The 23,776-nt window shown below is 46.5% G+C and overlaps 1 protein-coding gene across 2 annotated transcripts in view; it reads right to left on the minus strand.

The window, feature by feature from the left end:
- Positions 1–23,776, minus strand: part of AP2A2 (adaptor related protein complex 2 subunit alpha 2) — a 1,261,084-nt gene that overhangs the window by 697,753 nt on the left and 539,555 nt on the right. For both annotated transcript variants that reach the window (XM_069624009.1, XM_069624008.1), the window contains exon 7: positions 8,501–8,609. In XM_069624009.1, the coding sequence (XP_069480110.1) occupies positions 8,501–8,609 (109 nt within the window). The remainder of the gene's footprint in view (positions 1–8,500; positions 8,610–23,776) is intronic.

Genomic DNA, 23,776 nt, shown 5'->3' on the forward strand with positions numbered 1-23,776 from the left:
AAAGAGGAACGTCTTGAGGAGTTACCGGAATTTAAGGAGATCTGGCTCAAGACGAAGAGAGGCGGGGAGGCTGTACCAGAGGGAGGCACCTGCAGTGGATAAAGATCTTCCCCCCAAGTCTCTGCTTGGAGAAGCGGCTCACCCGCTGAGCGTTGGAGGAAGACGAGTGGAGGGCTCGGGAAGGAGAGTATTTAGGAAGAGAGCATTGCAGATAGAGTGGGCCCAGGCACCAGAAAGCCTTGTGAACAATGCAAAGGGTATTGAACTTAGTCCTTGAAGCCACGGGGAGCCAGTGAAGGGATTTCAGCGCCAGAGAGATGCGGTCCCTGGGCTTAAATCCAAAGATAAGTCTCACGGTTCTGTTCTGGATTAGTTGAAAGAGGACGGAGGATAGGAGAGGGCAGGTTGAGAAAGAGGCTGTTGCAGTAGTCAAGCCTAGAGAGGACTAGGGCTCTGGAGACGGTGAGCCTCTGGGGGAAAGTGAGAATACCTCTGAGAAGGTGCAGTTGGTAGTGGGACCTTTTTAAGGTGTCCGCGATGTGCAACGAGAAGGAGAGGGTGAAGTCGAAGATGACCCCCAGATTTTTGGCCTCATTGGTAGGTGGAGGCGCAGTGCCAAGGGAGGCAGGCCAGAGAGAAAGAGGGAAGGCAGGAGCAGGGGTCCCGATGAGGACAATCTGTTTTATTGGCATTGAGACAGGGATCTTTTGCAGCACACCACGACTGAATTGCAGACAATCATGTTTGAGTGTGGAGGAGGAAGAGGCCGAGGGTAGCCTGAAGGAGAGCTGTGTGTCATCCGCTTAACACTGGAAGTTGGAGGTAAAGGTGGCTATCATATGGGCAAGGGGGGCCATTGAAAAACCAGGGATCCCTGCGGGACACCGCACGTAGAGAGAGTCATAGGGGAGAAAAAAAGACCCCAGTTCCACCTGGGATGGGCGGTCAGAGAGAAAGGCCACACCAGGGGCTGATCAGTGATGCCCAAGGTATCAGAGAAATGAGATCAGGGTGTTGGTTCACTGTACAGAAGGCAGAGGAGAGGTTGAGAAGAATGAGGACAGAGGGAGAGATAGAATCAAGATTTGAGAGCAGATCTTCACGGGTGTTCAGAAGAGCAGTTTCTATGCCTTTGAATGCTCTAAAGCCAGACTATTGGTCATGGAAGCAACCAACAGATTGTGTGGAAGGTCAGCTGAGAAATAGCCAACTTCTCCAGAAGTTTGCCCAGGAAGGGAGTGAAAGAGGTCGGATGATAGTTTGCCAAATGGAAGGGTCAGCAGGAGATATTTGAGGAGAGGGTGCACAAGGGAGTGCTTAAAGCAGTTGGGAAAACTCCAGTGGCGAAGGATAGGTTGCAGAGGTCGGCCAAGGCTGGGGTGAGAGAATCAATGTTGTCCTTGGTGGTTCTGGAAGGACAGGGGTCCACCTTTTGTGAGGAGGCTGTCATAGACCAGACTTGTCTAGCGACTTCCTCAAGTGTGACAGGGGAGAGAGAAGAAGGGGAGGGGTGGGTGTGGCCAAAGGTGGTACAAGAGATGTTAGTGTATGAGGTGGAGAAGAAGAGAGAGGTCTTATACCCCAATATGCGTCATCTATGATGTCATTCTACGTGGCAAACTATAAAACCTATGGAGGGAAGGGATTGGTTAAGAGAACATATCTACGTATAGAACATATACAAATGAGTACATCATTGGCTACCCCTCATCTGTAGGGCACGCCTTGAACTACCTCTAAATACGTATAGTACTGACTATAGCGGATAAAATGGCAGTGGATTGGTCTATGCAACATTGTATATTAGGTTGTCCCTTGGACACACTGATTGGTTGGCATGCTAGTCAAACCTTGGACTTTTGGCTCTTTAGTAGCACGTAAGTGAAACGAACTTTAGGTGTTTGAATCCCGTCCGACTACTTCCCATTTTCCCAATTAGTCCATCTCTCATCGGTCAGCCGTAAGCCAAAGTCTTCCATCTGTAGTTGACCTTGAAGCCTGCTCACTGCTGGAACATTCAAGAGAGTGTGAGCACACCATTATCTTCGTCTGAGGCTCCAATTAATAGCCCTTGTCTTTGACTTCTGAGTCACATGTGAAGAGACCACGAATTTGTCAATTTCAGCCTTCTATTTACTGCTATTCGATTCAATTATGCAGGGAGCCGTTACTCCTCTTGGCCGCTAGAGACTTGCTCACTCTACCTTGTATAGCCTTCACACACTTTAATTGTCCAATTCTTTGGCTGTTGCAGATGTTTTCTTCTTTAATCTAAGAGAAATGTGCCCTTCGTTCATAGCTTATCTTTACTAAAACCCCTTGTGCCTTGCAATTATTCCTTAAAATAGCATCTTTGATCCTTGGCCAAAATAGCCTTCCTGTTCTGCACACAGAGCTTTACAGCCTCTCCTGATTCTGCAACCTTGGTCTGTCTCTGAGGTAGCTTGGTTGAATTCGACATGAGCCAGCGCCCATTTTCCTATCATGGCCGTCCTTGCCACGCTATATATTCCTCTGTAGCAAGGCTCTATATGTATCCTTTCTACCTTGCATTACTGCGTATTTACAGTTATTGACCAGTAAGTTACTTCATCTTCTTTGTATTCACAATTACTTTAACTTTAAATACATGTTTTTCTTAATGCTTCAGTTACATTGTCACTCCTAAGTATTTTCATATCGTTCAGCATAGGTTCTTATATCCTCTTCATGACATGACTCTGCCCTCGTCAGATTTCTCTTTAACGTTCCATGATGTCCATAGGTGCGTGCCGACATACGGCATCCTTCCACACGTTCAGTGCGAGGGTACATTCTGTATGGCTGCTCGAGTGCATAACGTCTCATACACTATGCGGTATAGGAACGATACAGTGTTCCACGTATTGCCCTACTTCTGCTGTTCCAGTACGACAGTGGTGAGGGGGCGGGGCTAGTGATAAATCATTCACCTGCTCAACTACAGTTTCTAATTCCCAGTTGCTCGTTTCTGGTTCCTGGATTTAGAATTTTGTGTGCTTTTTAGTATTTTATTTTTCCTGGATTTCCATTTGTGGCTTCCTCAGTTTTTCTGTCAGCACTTTCCAGTTCTTTCCTTTTTTCTGCAGCCCTGTTTCTAAGTGTTCTATAGTCAGAGGCATAGCCAGGATTGTCTAACAAGTGGGGCCTGAAGCTATTGTAGTGGGGCCCACCGCAGTGACATTCACCTCTGTAAATGCTCACAGTGCATTTACAGATTTTGGGTGGACCTTGCCCTATCCAGTCTACACCTCTTTGTTCTTGCTAGGTTCTGCAGTGTAAACTTGATCTTTTAGACACCCCTTGTTGGGACAATTCCTAACTTTGTACCCTTTTCCTTTGCTTCCCTGGGTGGGGATGGGAGGGAAGGTTTCAGACTTGTAATTTCATTTTCCCTGCTCCTGTTCCTTGACTTCCTCTTGGAGTCTGCTCGTGGTTTTCCCTTGCACTTCTCTCTTGGTTGTCAATTGAGTGTTAGGTGTGGTGTGCTCTTGCATCCAAGCTCCTGTGTGAATGCTTACGTTTTCCTCACTTTCCTGGTGAGCACTGTTTCTACTTGTGCCTTGTCAGGAGTCTTATATAAAGTTATTTCTCGTTTGCAGTTGTAGCCTTTCTGGGTCCCCGTTTGATCCGCTGGGTTCATGGGCTTTGTTGACATTACAGGTGGTGTTCCTCATCCTTGTGAGTATGGTCTTTAAGTTGCATCATATAATACCATCAAAAGGTATCAGCTCGCAGCTCCGGTCATTGCTTGTCCTGTGTGTGGACTTCACGCTGGCAGAACCTGTAAGAGCAATTGTAGATGAGGAGCTTGCAGGCCTTCCTTGTAATCATAAGTGCTTACCACACATCCCATTTTATATATCTGTATCACATTCTACTTGCACATCCTGGGTGTTAACGTGTGTGTATATTGGTTCCTCAGTGCATGCTGATACATATTTTACTCACAGTGCGATCTTGTGCACATTTCTCTAGAACTATCTACTGCCATTTGTCCTCTCATGACAGCAGGCCGAAGCTATGACTGTATATGGCAACATTTGTGTCCCGTTCACTAATACAAGAATAAAGGCTTCCTGCTGAACCCTGAACCCCTGTATGAAATCCAGTGCAAGTATGTCCCCACTAAAGTTATAGACATGTACCCTAAAATGCAAAAAGCCAGTGAAGCCCAAACAGCTAACTGCAAGATCACTCAGTCAGGAAACAGTGTGCCTTTGAGTCACACTAACCCTTCGAAAGGTAAGGGTCTATCAGCAACTCAGAGTGAGGCCTCGGGTAAGGAATCTGGTATAAAGTTGGTAAACTAGTCCAGTAAAAATGTTTATAAAAACACGGATGTTGTGTCAGTTACTTTAAAACTCTTGACCTCTAAGACAGTGGGTACCAGGAGCATCTGCACTACCTTTTGTCTCCATCCCAAACTATTTGAATGAACAGGTCTAGTGTTTAAAGGTTTATACAAATGTCCTCATCAGTTACGTTAGCATTCAATACCGCAGATACAATTAAGCTATTTGAGTACCTCAAACCTGCCTCTTTTATGGGTTCAGAGCTTTAGGATGGGCCCTGTATCTTTAATCCAAAACAATAAAGGGGAGCGCCTAGACACTGAATGCTGATATGCCACTTTGTAAGAACATTGGAATGTTAGGCCCATTAGGCTGCTTGGCCACTGCTGCTGTAGAAACAGACTAGGTAGCTCCAAGACAATTCAAAAAGAGCTAATCTTGGTGAGTCAATATACTGAGGCTACATGGACAGCTGAGATTGTTAAGAATGCTTTGAGCTGCATGGGTTCTGCAGGGAAAGCACTAGTGTTAGGCTGCTTTGGCAACTGTAGTTTTAAGTACTACATGGAACAGACTGTGTTTGGGCTAGCCACCTCACCACCAGGATGAACAAAGAAAGTCACCCATTTGCCTCCAGTGTAGAAAAAGGCTAGATTTTCCTCTCCTCGTGCTACTGCCTCCGACACACTCTTGGAACAGTCCGAATGTGTTGAAAACCAAGATATTTACCAATCTATTCATTTTTTCAGAACCACCATAGAAGAAAAGCATAAGGAATATCAGGCAAAAGTGTGGTACTGTTCTCAGATTGGTCAGTATGTAACACCCTTCCAAGTCTTGAGAGGGGGATTAGACTTAAGTATTGTTTGTAAAATATATTCATGTACACAGCACACTCCCACCCACCTCCCAATATGGTTTATTGAACTGAGGAATAACTTTACTGAAGTGTCCAACTTGAAGGTATGAAAAGCAGCTCAGGGACCAAACAGTACCCCGTAGTTGAAAAGGAGTTTGGATTAGATATTTAAGACACCATCATATGCAACCCACCAGAGCCTCTAATCTCCCATCTGCACCAGATGACGTTCTTGGAATGCTCACCACACACAACAACATTCCACTCACTCTGCCTGCAGAAAAAGCTAAAGGGGGAAGTGTTGCTCCTCACACAAACCAGTGCAACCAACAGCAGGGACACTACAGCACAAGGAACACCACACACACACAACTAAACGTACCACAAAGGGAACAAGTAGCCAATTAAACAGTCACATCCATCATCTACACCCATCATCCAGCAACAATCAATCGCATCACTCATAACAATCACAACCCCTACCGGACTAAACATTTTAAAAATAAGAAACTGGCAGGAAAGTGACTTACAAGACAGAAGATCACATCCAAGGCAAGCTTGTACTGCAAGGGAGCATCCACAATGTCAGGTATATGGACACAGTGTCGATTTCACCCATGGCCAAATGGAGGAAAATATGAAAAGCAAATAAGCATATGAAACAATTAAATCAAAGACACTCCATGGGAAATACCAGGAAGACAATGTGCAGAACGAACCAACCAATATAGGCTGAGAAGGAGAATGCAAGAAGAACAATTGGACAAATAGAACACAAGGATGAAACCCATTCCAAGATGAAACTCAGGCTCCACAGATCCAGTAGCACAACCTACAAACATGGGAATTGCATACCTACTCCATCAAAGGAAATGAAATGTAAAAATTGTATAGCACTTCAATAGCATTTGGTAAACCATAAATGACCAAGTAAAATTGAGCAAGAGTAATTGTCCACACATTTCTACTTAAATAAAATCGAGTACATTAATCTAAACAGAAACACACTCAAACGGGATACCATTGTTAACTGCCACATGTATAACACATCTTAACCGGCAACATTATTTAAGGTCTTATCCTGCTGATAGACCATTAAATGAGAGTGCATGAAAATATGAAAATATATGAAACAGTACTCAAAGTACATCAAAAACAGTTCAGAATACGGAGAGAAGAGTGATATTTAATAAGGAAATAGTGATATTTAATAAGGAATGTTAAGCATGTAATTAAAGCAAAACACTATCTAAGCCTACTTGAAAACAGAAAGAATCCAGTCAATGAAAGAACAGTAAATCGGGCTCAGATTGTGCACAAGAACTCCATCTCCAGAGGAAATTAGGTTAATTCGACTTGCACTTCGACAATTACATAGGTGTCCTTATGAAATCAAAACCTCTTTGGAGCTGCAAACATACCATCAACTAAGTAGGTCACAATAAAAAAAAAAGTGCCATCACTGCAACCTCTCTAGTATCCAACAGCTGCGGGAAAACTAAAGATCGCTGGTGGCACCTGCATTCCAGCAATGGTCACACATCCAATGAAAACCGGTCCCTGGAAAGGCTACGCACTAGTCCATCTGGGTCGATCTATTGTGGGAAACACCAGCATATTTACAAGTAGCGCAAGCAGTGGGAAAAGGAGTTACAAGTGTCAGTGCTTCTGACATGGCAATCTGCACTCTGGCCTACACATAGCCAAACTGGCTCATTCGAACCTGCGGGCTGATCTGGCTCCCATCACGAAAGCCTCAGTCCTACATCGGTGCAATTCCCAACCTATATCCTTTATGGACTACAAAATTACAGAACACTGCAAGATGGGCCGCCGGACACTGTAGAAATGCACAATGGGGCAGCAGAGGGGCACATATCTGACTGTTCATCTGTAGCACCAATCCAGAGCAACCTGCGGCATGGGCAGACTAAGGAAGTACCTTCTTGGCGGCCACAGTCGCATCACATGCAGCTTCCCCAGCTCCTCACAAGAGTAAGAGCACAAACGCCACCTTCTAACAGTAAGAAAACACATTTAAAAAGTCCTCATTTCACTGCAGACCTTGTAAAGATAATGGTATTCGTACTGGGAGCTAGCATCCAAACATCACTTGATCCCAGTTGAAATTTCAACTTGGAGGCAAGTATGTGAGGCAGCTTAAGGGCCAGGTAGTACTCCGTAGTAGTGGAAAAGTCTTTATTAGAAGCAGTAGTTCCATGTAGAAAGGCATAGGTAGGAGGCAACCCACCAGAACATCCATCTCCTCCCATCTTACCCAATCGAAACTCTTGGAACACTCTCACCACAGACAGCTGACATGACACACAGCAACATTCCACATTCACTCTGCCTGCAGAAGAAGCTAGGACACCTCATTACCCTTGCCCGGTTTCTTACCTGGGCTATCATCTGGCCTCCTCAGGGAAGTGTGTAGCTAGGGGATCTTATATTGTGCTAATTAATCAAAAGCTTTTAGGTGGCAACTTTAGAAATAAAAGCGACTGAAGATTTAACAGCCTACTTGCAGGGTGACAACCAAAGGCCTCTGGGGTTATCTGATCACCTAGACACAAGCAGTAAAAAAATAAGAGGTCTACCCCATGGATCACTTTTATAAATACAATCCTAGGTCTTCTACCAATCTTATGATAGGAACTTGTGGAGAGGCAAGCAGAGCTCCCCACCCCCCCCAATACAGAGTTCCCCAGCAGGAAACCTGTAGGCCTAGATAACCAGTACCCAAGTCACAGATATTTAAAGCCTGGCACCTTTACATATAAATGCACAAAGTAATTATGTGCTTTAATGATAAACAGAAAACATTTTGTTCAATGGTAATCTCGTAATTGTCTGGAGATTTCATAAAGAGATATTTTAATGAATACCCAGACTGTGTTTTATTTTTCAGCTTTGACTCTGGTAAAGGCAGTTAGGTAATGCTTTTCACACTGATGTGTTCGCAACTGACAGGCATTGCATGATACTTTTGTTCTTTATCAAAGCAATTGTTTTCGCAATTTATGAGAAAACCATGAATTATTCATTATGGAATTAAAAAGTGAAGAATAAAAAAAGAAAAATATGCCACAGACTACGATGAGATCATACAGGGAATGCATGTTTAAGAGTGAAAGCTTCCTAACTTAAATGGGTCCCTGAAGCATTTATCATCTCATATCCTTAAAAGGCGCAAATGGAAAGCTTACTTTCTCCACTATGCCAATAACTTCACCGCAAAAGGAGACTATATATTTGGTAAGTAGTAAGACTTCATTGCCTCATCCATAACCCCCCACCTCCACCCCCGCTGCCAAATTCTCTTTACCTGGAGGTGGGTAGCATTGTAAAAGTCGGAGCAGTTTCACAGACAGCCATGGTGCCGGTACAAAGTAATAAGTATAATCTTGAAGATCTGTAGATGCAGAAGTTACAATCTGGAAAGAAAAAGAAAATATGACTGTGTAAGGATCATCAAACACCAGAGTTAATCACCAACTCCTCAACTCTGAGGTAAAAAACTGGACACCAAAGGAAATGTTTTAGCCCTTGCTCATGTTAACTGCTGAAAGACAAGGTAAAAACACATTTCCTACAAACATACACTGTTTTAATAAACAGATATGCTTCTTTATTCCAAAAACGCATGAGGAATTTGGTCTTAGGAAAAATAAAATCTTCATTAAAATCACTAACTTTTACAAAAATTACATCTCTCCTGAAAAAGCACTGTTCTTCCAAATACCCAAAAAGCGGAAAGCTACAATGGAATAATATCACTTGGCTTCAGTGATATAAAACAAACAAGCTCGGACAAAAATAGGGGATGGTGGAAAATCATTCCCACAAAGGCCAACATAAGAAGAGGAAATGAAAGAAACCAGTCATGCATTAAAGCCAAGGAGAAACAGTGTTCATACGAGTAAGGCTTGAGTGCAGAAAAATAGGTCTGAGATGTAAACCGATGGTGCAAGCACTAGCAAGTTAGCTGTGAAGCTCAAGTTGTGCTGGGTCCTGTGTGTGAAGCCCATCTAGTTCTGTTTACGACTCTTGTTTGCTGGCACTTGTAATTTTGCTTTCGTGACTATTAATATACAGGCTACAACCAGAAATCAAAGTATGAAAACAGGAATGGTTAAAGCTACTCATGCATGACCAATGACAACTTGACAGATTTGTGGGTCCTTGCCTAGGGTGGCACTATTCACAGGAAGACACTCTGTGGCTAACGAATGGTTGGCCAATCTGTAGCTTCATGCATGTGGGGTTTCTCTGCTGACTCGTGCCAGCTCGAGCAACATCCTCAGTGCAAGGGCACCAGCAAATCATACATAAGCTCACCAAATCCGTACAAGAGCCCTGTATACAATGGCACTGCCGCTTATTGGCTAAATGTTGATTTGGGGAGGGTGGTGTAAGCAAAGGCAACTAAACCTTGCCCTTGGATGGCTGTATTGTTTGCATGCAATTGGAAACTATAATTGTCATAGTTGGTCTGAGTATTTGGGCATGTGAATAGTGAGGAGCGATAGTGTGAGGATCTGTGTGCACATGACAGGAGGTACTTTGAACACATGGACAGATTGGGGCTTTCTTAACAGGAATAGACGGGGAAAAAGATTAGTGCATGGAGGCATGAGCAGATGTATGGGGAAAGCAAAGTAAATGTTAATCCACCATGAGGAGTCTGGAGAAGAGATATGGGTGTGTGTCTACCTAGTGATGGCATATTTTGCCATGGGCCTGAACTAAGCTATATTTGGCTAAGTCCCGCCGGGTTTTGAAGTGCTACACTCAGTTAATTTTTGTTTGCTACACTGTATTATGTTATGCTATGCAAAACAAAAGAGGTGATGGCTGGAAGGTTTGGAATTAATCCTAACCTCTGGCATTGCACTGGGCAACCCTCCAGACCATCGTTCTTTGGTTAACAAGCCATTACAAATGTGTAAAGACCATAAGCAAATCAACCTTGGTCCAACCCCAAAAGGGACAGTCCAGCCCAAACTGCTTGGTCACATCCCTTATGCACGAGACCACAAGCATCCCCAAACATGCTTCGGCCTTGTTGAGCCTCATCAGTGAGGAGTAGCTTGGGTCTCTATGCCCAGCAGGCATGGGACTCCTCACTGATGAGGCCCAACAAGGAAGGGGAGAGACACGAGTTCTGTTTCCTTTTACACTAGCTGGTTAAGTCAGGTCATATTATGTGGAGGTTCATTATATTGTTTTGCTTTAAATGTCTAATGTTCAAACACCATGAAGCAGCAAGTAACACCCCCTAAACACTGAAAGAAAAACCGAACAGGAGGAAAAGCTAGACAGGAAAACGTATCTGTTAACTAGACCTTACAATCTCTGTTTTGACCTAACATTCACATGTTGTCCTCTTTTAAGAGGACAGAGTAATCACAGCCCATGATGAGAAGGCTAGTCAAATGCTGGATTTTGTAAATTTACACCCATATGCACTCAGCCTAAAAGGATTTCCTGCCTCACACACCACTTTAACCAATACCATAAAGGTCCTATCAGGAATCGGTAACCTCCAGGAAGACCAGACCGGGGCTTCTGCTCCCAGGGAAGCTATGACTGAAACCTCAGTTAAATGTGCCATATTTCCTTCAAGCTTTCCCCATCTGAAGTACCTGAACGTCCGGGGATTAGGCGAGTAAGAAGAAGGGTTTTGGCCACTGTGTTTATATGACAATGCATTACTTACCGTAAAAGCATTTCTGATGGTTGTATCTGCTTAGATTCACATGCTGTGCATAGGTCCGACATCCAGTGGTCACTGCGGAGTATTGCATTTTGTTTTTCGTAGTCGAAAAGGGGACGTCGACAAGGCGTGTCTGTAACACTATCCCTATAGTGACGTGCGTTGCACCCACAATCCCTCACCCGTCGAGGTCCCTCTGTTTGTATTTTTTCTGCCCTGAGGGAGCCTTCTATACATGAGTGAGTACAGAAAAGAGAGATGTAGAAAGGTGTCTATGGAAGGGTGGGCGCATGTGAATCTAAGCAGATACAACCATCAGAAATGCTTTTACGGTAAGTAATGCATTGTCTTCTGATGTTTGTTAATCTGCTTAGAATCACATGCTGTGCATAGACTAGCGACCAGTACCCGGAGTTGGCAGTGGGTTATGAGAAGGAACAGTAGAGAAAAGATGTCTTAATACTACCTGTCCCACCTGGGAGTCAGATCTAGAGTGTGCATCTAGACAGTAGTGTTTTGTAAAGGTGTGCACAGAACTCCAGGTAGCCGCTTTGCAGATGGACTCAAGGGGAACATTTGCAATGAACGCTATGGAAGCCCCAGTGCCTCGAGTGGAATGTGCTCTTGGCTTGAAGGGTAGTTCTCTCTTAGCAAGAGTGTAACAGAGTGATGCATTGAACAAACCATCTAGATATAGTGGACTTTAAAACTGCATCTCCTTCTCTTCCTGCTGCCACCGCGACAAAGAACTGATTAGTCTTTCTCAGTGGTCTGGTTCTTTCCATGTAGAACATCACAGCTCTGCGTACATCTAGTGTATGCAGACTTTTTTCTCCCAAGCTGGAAGGGTTTTGAAAGAACGTTGGTAGTTCTATTGACTGTTTTACATGGAATTTCGAGATGAATTTTGGTGCAAACCTTGGGTGTGTGCGTAGAACCACCTTATCCTTGTGAACTGTTACGAAGGGGTCTAGGGCAGAAAGAGCCTGTAGTTCACTTACTCTCCTAATGGAGGTGATAGCTATTAGGAAAGCAGTCTTAAGAGTGAGGTCTTTAAGAGTTGCTTTGTGCATGGGTTCAAAAGGAGGGCCCATGAGTCTAGAAAGTAGCACATTTAAGTCCCATCCGGGAGCTGGGTTAGCTATCGGAGGGTGTATTCTCTTTACCCCCTCCATAAAGGCCTTGATAACTGGCATCTTCCACCACGACACTTTAAGTTGGGAAGTGGTGTATGCAGAAAGTGCCGCTAGGTGGACTTTAATGGAATTGAACACTAGACCTGAATCCAGTAAATGGGTCAAGTATAGAACAATGTTAGTGGGAGAGCAGTCAACCGGGTTGATGCTCTTACCTCTACACCAGATGACAAATCTTTTCCACTTGCTAGAATAGCAGTGGTGAGTATTAGGTTTTCTGGCTTCCCTGAGGATGTCCATACATCTCTGCGGGAGTTGTAGATTCCAAATTCTATGATCTCAGGAGCCAGGCTGCTAAGTTCATGGTCTGAGGGCATGGATGCAGTGTCCTGCCCTTGTCCTGTGACAGCATGTTGTACTGGCAGGGAAGTTTCACTGGGGGAGATAGGGACATCTCCATCAAGTAAGCGAACCATGGCTGCCGGGCCCACATTGGGGCCACTAGTTTCATGGTAACCTGCTCTTGGTGCATCTTGTGCACCACCTTATTGAGAAGGGGAGTCGGGGGGAAAGGCGTAAACAAATTTCCCTGACCATTGAATCGACAGACCGTTCCCCTTGGACTGGTTCTGGGGGTACCTGGAGGCGTAACATTGGCATTGTGAGTTCTCCAGAGTTGCGAACAGGTCTATTTCCGGGAATCCCCATTGCGTGAAGACGTCTAGGACGATGTCTTTGTGCAATTGCCATTCGTACTCTTCGGGCAGGGGGAAGTCTCTGCTGAGTTCGTCTGCTAGCAGATTGAGTTCCCCTGGTACGTGTTGTGACAGTAGGAACATGTTGTGTTTGAGAGCCCACTTCCATATATTCTGGGACAGCTTGGACAGTCCTGGAGAGTGGGTGGCCCCCTGCTTGTTGATGTAGTACATGGCTGTGGTGCTGTCTGTAAGGACCATCACTGTCTTCCCTTGTAGGTGTTCCTGGAAGGCTTTTAGTGCTTTGAACACCGCCAGTAGCTCCAGTAGGTTTATGTGCTTGGATGCTACGTTCAGAGTCCACACTCCGTGAGCAGTCTGATGGGATAGGTGAGCCCCCCCATCCTGTGAGGGGTGCGTCCGTGGTTAGAGTGGCCTCCACCACGGGTGTGGCAAAGCGTTTCTCTATTATCAGGTTTTCATTTGTCCACCACTGTAGCAAGAGAACCAAGGCTTGCGAGACCACCACTAGATCGTCCCATTGTCCGCTGGCCTGACACCACTGGCTGTTGAGCCACTCTTGCATTGGGCGCATGCGCAGGCGCGCGTGAGGTACCAAATAAATACACAACGCCATCATTCCTAGCAATCGCATCGCTTTGTGCACCGTCACCTCTCGACCTGCCACATATTTGGGGATCTGAAACAGCATGTTTTGGACCCTCTCGTTGGAGGGGAAGACGAGGCCGTCCTTTGTTCGAATTAGAGCCCCTAGGAATTGTTTGACTTGGCTGGGGTCTAAGCTGGACTTCTTCTCGTTGATGGAGAAGCCCAGTTGGAACAAAAGGTCTACAGTCTTTTGGGTGTTTGAGAAGCATGTCTCGTAAGAATCCCCTGTTATGAGCCAGTCGTCGAGGTAAGGGTATACTGGGATGGATAACCTGCGCAGGTGGGCCGCTGCCACTGCCAGTACTTTCGTGAATACCCTTGGTGCAGATGCTATACCGAAGGGTAGCACTCTGAACTGGTAGTGTTTGCCCTCTATCATGAACCTGAGGTATTTTCTGTGCGGTGGCAACATTAAAATATGAAAGTATGCATCTTTCATGTCCAGTGTTGTCATGTAATCTCCCTGTGATAGCAGTGGGATCACTTCCTGTAAGGTCACCATACGAAACTTTTGGGGTTTGACAAACTTGTTCGCTGGGCGCAGATCTAATACAGGGCGCATGGTTAGATCCTTTTTGGGTACAAGGAAGTACACTGAATAAATACCTTCCATTACCTGAGATAGAGGCACGACCTCTATGGCTCCTTTTTCCAGTAGTTGGTCCACTTCTTGGAGAAGGATGGCGAGGTGTTCTGGTGTCATGCGGCGTCCCCTCGGGGGTCTGTATGTTGGGGAACTGTTGAATTCGATGCAGTAGCCGCGGGCTACGGTGGAAAGTACCCAGCGGTCCGATGTTATTCCCTCCCATGCTGGAAGAAAGGATGTTAACCGGCCCCCGACCGGCGTTGCATGGGAGGGGACGCAAATCTTCGCGTCACTTGGTGGTGTTGTTGGCTTGGGAGCCTCTGGGGGTGGAACCCCGGCCTCTTCCCTTGCCACGACGTTGACCCCTCTGATTGTACTGGCCGCTATTACTTTGGTAGTTGCTGGCAGAGTACTGTTGTTGTTGGTTTTGTTGCTGGCGTTGTCCACGAAAAAAGCGCTTATTACCAAATCCCCGCCTGTTAGGGGGTTTTGAAATTTGGTCTAAGGTCTTTATTGTATCCAATTCTTTCTTCGCGTTCTCCAGCGCGTCATCCACTGCTCTCCCAAAGAGGTTGGACTCCTCTATGGGTTTATTAATAAGGGACGCTTGTGTTTCCGCCTTAAATCCGGAATTGCGAAGCCAGACGTGACGCTTCAGTAAAATTCCTTGTAGTCAGTAAACAAGTCCTTAGGGGTTCGGGAGCTTCTTCGATGTCCTGTCTGAGCTTAGCCCATTGAGCATCGGCGTAGCTTGCCCATAGGGTATTATTATTGGCGATTCTGGTAGAGAATGCTGCAGAGGTGGTGATTCTCTTGGCTAGGGCATACAGCTTCTTCCCCTCTTTGTCTGGGGGTGCCTCGCTAGTAGATAGTGGGACTCCTGCCCTTTTCCTGGTGTTGGTCACAACCAGGGAGTCCAGGATTGAGTGACCCTTAATATATAATGGGTCTGATTGAGAGGGAGAGAACAGTTTCTCAATCCTTGGATTGACCCCTCTCACCAATGCCGGAGTGGAAAGAGAAGGTGTAATACGTCTCTTAACTGAGGCGAGGATGGGTATAACCTGGCTAGTGGGGGGTTTTTCTTTGATAATCCTCTCCACAAAATCGGTGTCTGGGGTGACCTCCCCAGTTTCGATCTCGAAATGTGCTGCTGCCTTCTTCAGCAGTGCATTGAAGGTGGGTTGATCATCGACAGGCGAAGGGTTCCTGACTGGTGTAGTTTCAGTAGACCTGATGACTATACTGCTACTGCCTGTGTCAGTCGACCTAGTCGGTGACTGCCAGGGATTTGGGTCGCCCTCGCCTGTGTCTTCCTGGAATCCTTCCTCACATAGGTTAGTTTCCTCGTGAAAACCTTCCTCTTCTTGTTGGTCCTCAAGGTGTGGGATTGTAAGAGTCTACGTCCTCCTGCATGGGGTTATAAAACTTCTGGTGTTTAGCCCTTGGACTCTCCAGGGGTGCCTCTCTTGGGTGCCCTGTCTTCTGGGATGGACATGAACCTATCTAGTTTGTCCATACACGTCTGGAACCTTTCAAAGGTCCACTGAGGTCGGCCAGGACGGTCTGGGAAAGAAAAGGGGGTTTGTTCCTCCTGTAATAGTCTGGTTCTGTCCCATAACGTCGAAGAAAGAGAGCCTTCGCCTTCTGAGTATCCTTCTTGCTGGCTAGGGCCTTCTGTCGGCGTCGGTAACAGGCCTGATCTGTTTTCCGGCGCCTTCGGCGTATCTTTGGCCTTGTGCGCGGTTTTCGGCGTTGCACTCGCCGTACGTCTTTGGCCGTCCTTAGATGCTATGCGCGCAAGGCTTTCAGCGATCATACTCTCTTCCGAGGGATCGGTCGCCGTCGTGCTATGAAACGTCGAGTCCTTGGTCGTCGAGTCCTTGGTGGCAACGTGAGGGCTCTTGCGGTGCACGTCGCCGGAGATTTTGGTGTTAGCGCCATTTTTAGAGTGCCCAGTCGCCTGTCGCGGGAGCGGTGGCGGGGAGGGCTGACAACCCTTACGGTCAGCGGAAGACGTCGGTGGGCCCGGCGTCCCCGTTGGCGCTATGGCTACCTTCGTCTTCGACGAATGTGTGCCTGGGGCTATGTGCTTTGGTGTTTTTTTGTGTGCGTCCTTGTCGCCGGGGTGTTCATCCCCATAAGCTGGGCGTGAGCCGGGCTTGTCGGGGCCGGGGACGGACGACGAGGAGTGTGAACGCTCCTTTGAGAGGTCTACAGCCTCTGTTACGGGGGCCATGTAGTCACTGTCCTCGTCACACTCGGCGGCAGCAGCGGGCGAGGAGTCAGGCCTAGACATGGCATAGGCCGCCCACCTTTTGACCCTGCGGTCTTTTAGAGTTTTGGACTTTAGTAATTTACAGGCCGCACAGCCATCCTCCTAGTGATCGAGGGGTAAGCAACGGTTGCACCGTTTGTGCTTATCCTTCCAGGTATATTTACCCTTGCAAAGCGGGCAAAACCTAAATGGCGTCCTCTCCATAGCTGAGGGTAATAAGTGTGACTACGACCTCGAAAGAGAGGGAGGGGAAAGAGAAAGGCATTCATAAAGAAAAGAAAGAAAGACCACAAAACCCCACTCTCCCTACTGTGTATGGCCGGCGAGGCCAGGCCACGTGTTCGGCAGCGCCGAAGGATCTCCTCCACTCGTCCTTCCGTCGAAGATCTTGCTCGGCATAGAAACGGCTCTGCGTCGAGGGAGGGATCTACGTTATTGATATTAATAACAAACGACCAAAGGTCGAAGAAACTATTTGGCAATGTCTCTCGAGGAGGTCTGCATAAAGGCGACCAGTAGCTGGGCGGAAAAAAACAATCTGAGGGACCTCGACGCGTGAGGGATTGTGGGTACAACGCACGTCACTATAGGGATAGTGTTACAGACACGCCTTGTCGACGTCCCCTTTTCGACTACGAAAAACAAAATGCAATACTCCGCAGTGACCACTGGATGTCGGACCTATGCACAGCATGTGATTCTAAGCAGATTAACAAACATCAGAAATATATATATGGGAGTTGTAAGTCAAAGGGCTTGGTCATCTGTTTTCTTAGGCATTTACCAGGCTCACCATGAAGTGAATAAATCCCAGACAAACCCCCTTTAATGGCGAACACATCTCTGCATTTGGCACTACGCACCATAGAATACAGTTTATTCTTACAAAAACGTGTTCCAATTATACACACAGCCCCTCCACCTTTTCTTTCTCATGCCTTCCTGAGCATCTCATCTATCCTCTGCCCACATCCCGAATGACTTTGCTCCTCCCTACAACTACTAAATGGTCCATCATATCCTTTGTTTGTCTCTGGCAGGCAAAGTGCATCAATGCCAAAACCTATGGCAGGAAGCACTAAACAACTGCAAGATAACAAATTGGTCTGGAGATGGTTGTTTGGTTTATAGTGGCTGTTCAATACTCCTGAACTTCGGTACAAAATGACGGCCTCTGGCAAAGCATACTTGGAAGTTTCTTTACCATTCTGTTGCCAGCAAATCGACCACACTATAGCATATTTCATTTGTAAAACATCTCATGTTTTTGGGGGGAGAGGCAACAAGGGTTTTGGCTACTGTAATGTAGGTGGCCATTGGGTGTCCAATTCCCATTGTTTGGAAGTACGTTTGTTCAGATCCAGGTCAGGTGTTCCTGTACTATGAAGACCAGTCAGTGGGTTAATTGCCCAGTTATAGGGATTTGTTTAGGCTGCTGTGGTATGTTTTCATTCCTGTATGGTAGCCACAGATTTAAATCCTACATACATGTGATGAAGTCACATTAGATGAGCCATCTGCAGAGATCAAACATACTCCGGTTGGCTGGCATGCCCACAAGCGCTATCTGGAAGAGGAAGGGGAACAAATAATTACTGGCAAGATACTGAACAGTGGCGGGGGGGGAGGGGGGATAATTGTGTTAACAGCTGATAAGGCAAACCCGAAAGAGGGTGCCTCACATACTGACAGAAGTGAATTGTCAACACACCAAGGAACATAGGATGGTGGCCTGCATCAAGTGTGAGCGAATACCTAAGCAAAAGAAAAACCTGTAAACTGATGTGGAGCGTGCTGGACGCTAGATTTCTTGGGCTGAGAAGTCAAATTGGAAACTGGGTGCCATAACCCAGAGAATGGGGGTCATTATGAGGTTGGCGGTAGAAGTGCCGGTAAATACCGGCACGGCTGCCGCCAGAGTGATGAATTTTCCGGTGCCCGGGAATGGGCAATTACCGGAGCATTACAGCCCCAGCGGACTCGGTAATTGCCCATTCCCGGCCGCCGGAAAATATTACTCCCCATTCCCATTTGAGTCCCATTGGACTAAATGGGAATGGAGAGGACGGATGCACCGGCACCATTCATGAATGGTGGTGGTGCATCCGTTTAGGTCTGCGAGCGGGTGCCGTTCCGCCCGCCAGGTCAGACCTAGCGGGCTGAAAGCTCCCCCTCACAGAACTCTTTAGTTTGCCGGTCCGGAAACAAAGGTACCGGCAAGCTTAGCGGTACCGTTGTTTCCGGACCAGCAAACTTGTAATGAGGCGCAAAGTCTTCTTTAGATTAGGGTTGAACGGCCTCGGAGGGACCCGAGTCAAAATATTTGGGAGGTGCTATTATGCGTGTGTGCATTTCTGCCATTAAATGATGCAAGGGTGGCCAAGACCTTGCTAGTCACCCATGTCTAAATGAAGTTTGTATGGGTCCAGCAGAATTATACTATGGACTAAAGGGGGGATTGTGTTTAAGGATAGTTATGTGGAAAGCTTCAGTTCTAATTTTTGTCGTTAAATGCAACTTCATTCTTATGGCAGAGGTGATGTGCGTGTTTGTGTTATATGTGAGCGCAAGGTGTGTGGAAGTGAGCCTGTGCCTTCCGCTGAGTTGCATAGGTGTGGTGTGCAGGAGGAGAAAGGGGTCAGCTTTACAAACAACAATGTCTACTTGCTGGGTTCTATCTATGTAGACGGAGCAGTGCTACGTTTCACAAGCGATCCAAGAGCTAGATGAATGCATAATACCATACACAATCAGGCTAAATGCGAGATATGACAGACTGACAAAATAAGGGCTATAAGCAAGGTAAGGCTAAATGTGAGAAATGGCTACCTTGTTGTTGGGCACAAGAATAATTGTGCTGCTTTCAAAACAAAATTTGCAAATCAAAAATGAGTGTTTTGTGCAACATATCTTATGAAGACCATGCAAACAAACTACTGTTTTCTGTTAATCAAGTAGATGACAATGTGTGTGTATATATGTTTTACATATGTAAATGTGCTCATAGGCCTATACTTTTTAACTTGTCATTACCAGTAAAAACTAGACAAAGCATTTTTCCCTGAACTTTGAAATGGTCATCTTAGTTGAACTATGGTCAAAACTAAAACATGTGTTTATGTAGGACTATGCTCTCGAGACAACGAATGCAAGTGTCAGCTTTTTGGTAAACAGACCTCAAATAATCAGTGACTAAACAATTAAAAGAGATGGGCACAGCGGTATCTACCTAAGACAAAAGACTTATATGTGAAATACAATAAAAATAATCAAATACATTTTAAATTCAGGACTTCAATAGGCCTACTTTAAGTGTAGCTGGATAGCCTCCCTGAAATAACATTGCCATTACTGCCTGGCCAAGCATCCATCAGAGGAACAGATATCTACACAGACCCTGAACCTTGAAGTGGCAGAGCAAGTAAGCCCAGCTAACTTGTATATCAGTCCATTAATGAGCCCAATAAAAAGGGTTTTTGTTTTGAAAAAAACAGGGGTCTTTGTTGATACTAGGAGCCTAGAAACACTAGTCATTAAAGCTGCTGAATTATAAAGTAATGTTCAAAGAAATGCATTTAAAGTGACAATAATATACATTATAAGCTCTTGTTTTTAACCCTTTGCTCCATTAAAAAAAGCAAGACTAGATTTGAATTCAGCAGAGTGGCCCCAGCCATATCCATATGAGGACATATTAAAATGTATTAATTATTAATTAATTCACCTATTGTATTATCTCTATCCTGAATGTGGCTACAGAAATATGAAGGATGTCCCTGAATGCAGAAATGATCTCCAATTTCCAACATAGAGGTCTCATTAACAGCACTGGCCCACACAAATAATTTTAACGGAAAGGCATTTCTGTCCAATTTGGTCATAATTCCTCAAGCAGGGGAGGGCCAACTCACAGCTAAGTACATCCCCTTATGACAAGGTAAAAACATTGAGCCAATAAAAGCAAGGAGGAGGATTCTAGTGTGAATATGTAAAGGGAAGCAAGCACAAGCGCTGTCCAATACAAAATTACTGCATCACATGATGACGCATGCTGAGAATTTAAAATGAAACGCATAGTAAGAGAGGACAGATTTTTGGCAAAGGAAGTGAGCCTGTCTTAACAGGGGAAACGCTGATTGAGTTCCGCCTGGATCTAGCAGATGGCAACCTCCTAAGGAAGGCCTATTATATTTATTTATGTTTTGGTCGAATCGAACCTTTCACAAAAGGGAAGAGATAAGCAATTAAACAATTAAAATTAAAGTTTGCATTAATCCAATTCATAGTGTGTACAGTCACAAGTTAAAACATTTTACAAAACAATAAAAATGACTCGATGGGGAGTTCAAGATGGCCGCCATGCGGAGTACACTGTGAGGGGGTGCGCTCTGTCCCTGCACATTCATTACAAGGGTTAAAGTAGCCAGAAAATCCCCCTCCCCGGGACAGAAGCGGCTCAGATTAAAGCCGTTCCAAGGAGAGGTCCAGCAACAGAACAAATCCGGCATGAAAAGTCCCCAGGGGACACAGTGACGAGGAATCAGCAAGGGCGCCCAGCAGATCACCTGACCAGCCCAGGGCCGCTTTCTGGAGTGTGCCAGCCCCAACCGTGCAGCGGCCAGCGACCCAAATGCCCCGCGGGAGGTGATCGCTAAGCGGAGGCAAAGAGGAGAGCGGGAACCATGAGTGGGCCCGCAGCACAACCGGCAATGAAGTGGGCCCGAGGGAGATGCCATCGCTGCCCAGTGAGGACAGCCAGAAGCAGGGACAAGCAGCGAAGAACCGGGCCGGGAGGAGCAGCCAGCAAAATCATGATCCCATTAAGACTCAGCCCCACCACTCCCACCACGGAAACTAGATTATTAATCACAGGTCTCCCAGGCCCCCGCAGGAGGAACGGAAAAGCCAGCACCACCGGCCAGGGTCACGGGGCCTCGCACTTAAGCTGCAGAGCGCGCTACCCCTCGCCCCACAACAGCACCAGGGACATCACTGGCAGCACGCCAGACTGCTACAAGAAAGGAGGCATCCTCTGAAGGAAAGGCTCCCTCAAAGGACAGGCCCGGGAGAGCCACATGCAGGAGCTCCTTTCACACGCTCCCTGGGCCACGCAGGACTGTGGGGTCCGGGCACACCACCAGTGCTGCAGAAATTTCCCCTAACACTGAAGAGCGCGGGAGGCCCCACCCATGTGAGGACACCACGGGCCGGGCACCAGCTAACTAAAAGAAACAAAGGTAGGACCAGGGGGGGCCAAAAGAGAGGGCTAGAGGAAAACCCCTGCAAGCCACGAGATCAGCACAAGGGATCAGGGGCTAGCAGGAGTGGCACTGGGGCAAGAAACAAGAAGCCCCCCCCCCCCCCCCCCGAGGCCAAGGGAAACAAGAGATCCCCAGGAAGACCTCTCCCCAGCAAAGGCGAGGACCGGGTACACAACCGACCGGGGCCATATAGTTACCCCATCAACTAAAGGAAGGGCTACCAGAGGGCTTGAGCAGCTCCCACGCCCACCACCGGCAGGAGAGCCCACATCAAGAGCCACACCAATACTAAACTCAACAGCGCCAGCCACGAGGTCACCCCTAGGGCATACCCACCCATAGTCCAAGGGGACATGTCGAAAAATAAAGGGGAAGGCGGCCAATCCCCCACAAACGGTCCATTCAGAAGCTGTGGAGGAAGGACGGGGGGGGTCACAGCATGACGAAAAGCAGGAGGTTGACAGAGAGGCAACAGACCCCCCCCCCCCCAGGAAGAAAATCCAGAGGGAGGAGGAGTCACAAAGAAATTCCTCTAACAATGTTTCCAAGACTTTGGGGACTGAAGGCAAACACCATCCAAACCCAATTGGGTAAAATGAAAGAAGACCTAAAGGGAGCACTAAAGGAAATGCACAGAGACCTACATCAGCTCGAAGCTAGAGTAGACACGAACGAAAAAGCTCTGCAGGAGTTGGAGGATGACTCTGACAAGGTGTAGGAACTAATCGATCACTTAGACAGGGCTACGCACAACCTGGAGATCCAAACAGAGTATCTTGAAATCAGGTTGAGGAGATCAAACATTAGAATTTACCAGGTGGTCCTGGATGGGTAGCTGCCCCAAACAATAACTCAAATATTTTCTGACGGAATAGATGCAACAGAACCGACAGAAAACAAGATGGAAAGCCTAAACAGAGTGGGTCCAAAAAGAAGCGAACCGGGGGCTAAACCAAGAAACTTCCTCGTAGCCATGCACAACTACACCCAAAAAGAAAGAGTCCTAGTCGCAGCAAGAAGAACAATGGACCTCAACATCAACGGTTCAGCAATCCAATTATTCCAGGAACTATCTCGGGTCATGCTCACCAAGAGGAGATTGATGCGGTCAGTCGTACAAGAATTGACTTAAAGAACAATCAAATAGAGATGGACATTCCCATTCGGTCTCCTATTTGAGCTAGATGGGAGGAAAACGAGAGTTGTGTCTGCTGAGGGAGTGTCCATCCTGGGAATAGACGGAGCTAACCACCAACGGGACCCAAAGGCCTATCGAAAAAGCAAACGAAAATAAAGGCCTGGGAATAGTCCACACAAGAGTCAAGGAGAAAAACAAGAAAAAAGAGGGGCCCAATTGGCCCACGCCCTTCACCAAAGAAGGACCAACGTAACAGAGAAACCCTGGAGAGGAGTCCCACCACGTAAAGCAAGACCAGGGGAAGTAGTACAGATCATACAAATATCCGGTGTGTGCAAGTATAAAGCAATCACAGCTGGGGAGATAGCGGAATGGGGACTCTTGATCTCAAGAAATGGGTGGAGGGAGACCTGCAAGGGGTCACGTTGGGAGAGGATGGGATCTCAACCCCCGAAGAGGAGAATCTGGAGGGACCAGTTGGGTCCACCCAGCGAGGGCGGAGGAGGGGGCACAGGGAGGAGGGAGAGGTAAAGGGGGGTGACCTCAGATGGGGCGGGACGAGAGGTCAGAGGGGAAGGGAACGGGGGTGTGTGGGGGGGATCCAGGTCCAAGTCCAGTCACAGAAGCAAACCAACTTCAGCCAGCAACTAGAAAACACTGAGACAATGGCTAAGGAGTCGATCATGAACATCCTTTCATTAAAGAATAAAGGCCTGAACGCACTCATAAAAAGGAAAAAATTAGACTGCTACCTGTCAAGAGAAAATCCAGACCTGATCATCCTGCAAGAAACCCATTTACAAAAGTTAAAGATGAGCATAAGGTCCAATTACATGGCTACACCCTAATTCAACAATTAATAGCAGTAAGGAACCACACAGACCTCAAGGTGCCAGATGTTGATAAAGACTTCAAAAGGAAGGTACGTTGTCATACACTTTCAGGGGAGGGATGAAACTTTCACCTTGGCCTCCATTTATGCTCCTAACTCAGGACAAGACCAGTTCATTCAAACAATACTAAGAAAACTGGAGGGGTTTGAGAAGATTAGAACAATACTCACCAGCGACTTTAACTTCGCGTGGGACCCAGATAAGGATAGGAGTGCCAGAATCTCCTACT

Source organism: Ambystoma mexicanum, chromosome 11 (assembly GCF_040938575.1).
Source record: "Ambystoma mexicanum isolate Mex_15411 chromosome 11, UKY_AmexF1_1, whole genome shotgun sequence".
Classification (NCBI taxonomy): Eukaryota; Metazoa; Chordata; class Amphibia; order Caudata; family Ambystomatidae; genus Ambystoma; species Ambystoma mexicanum.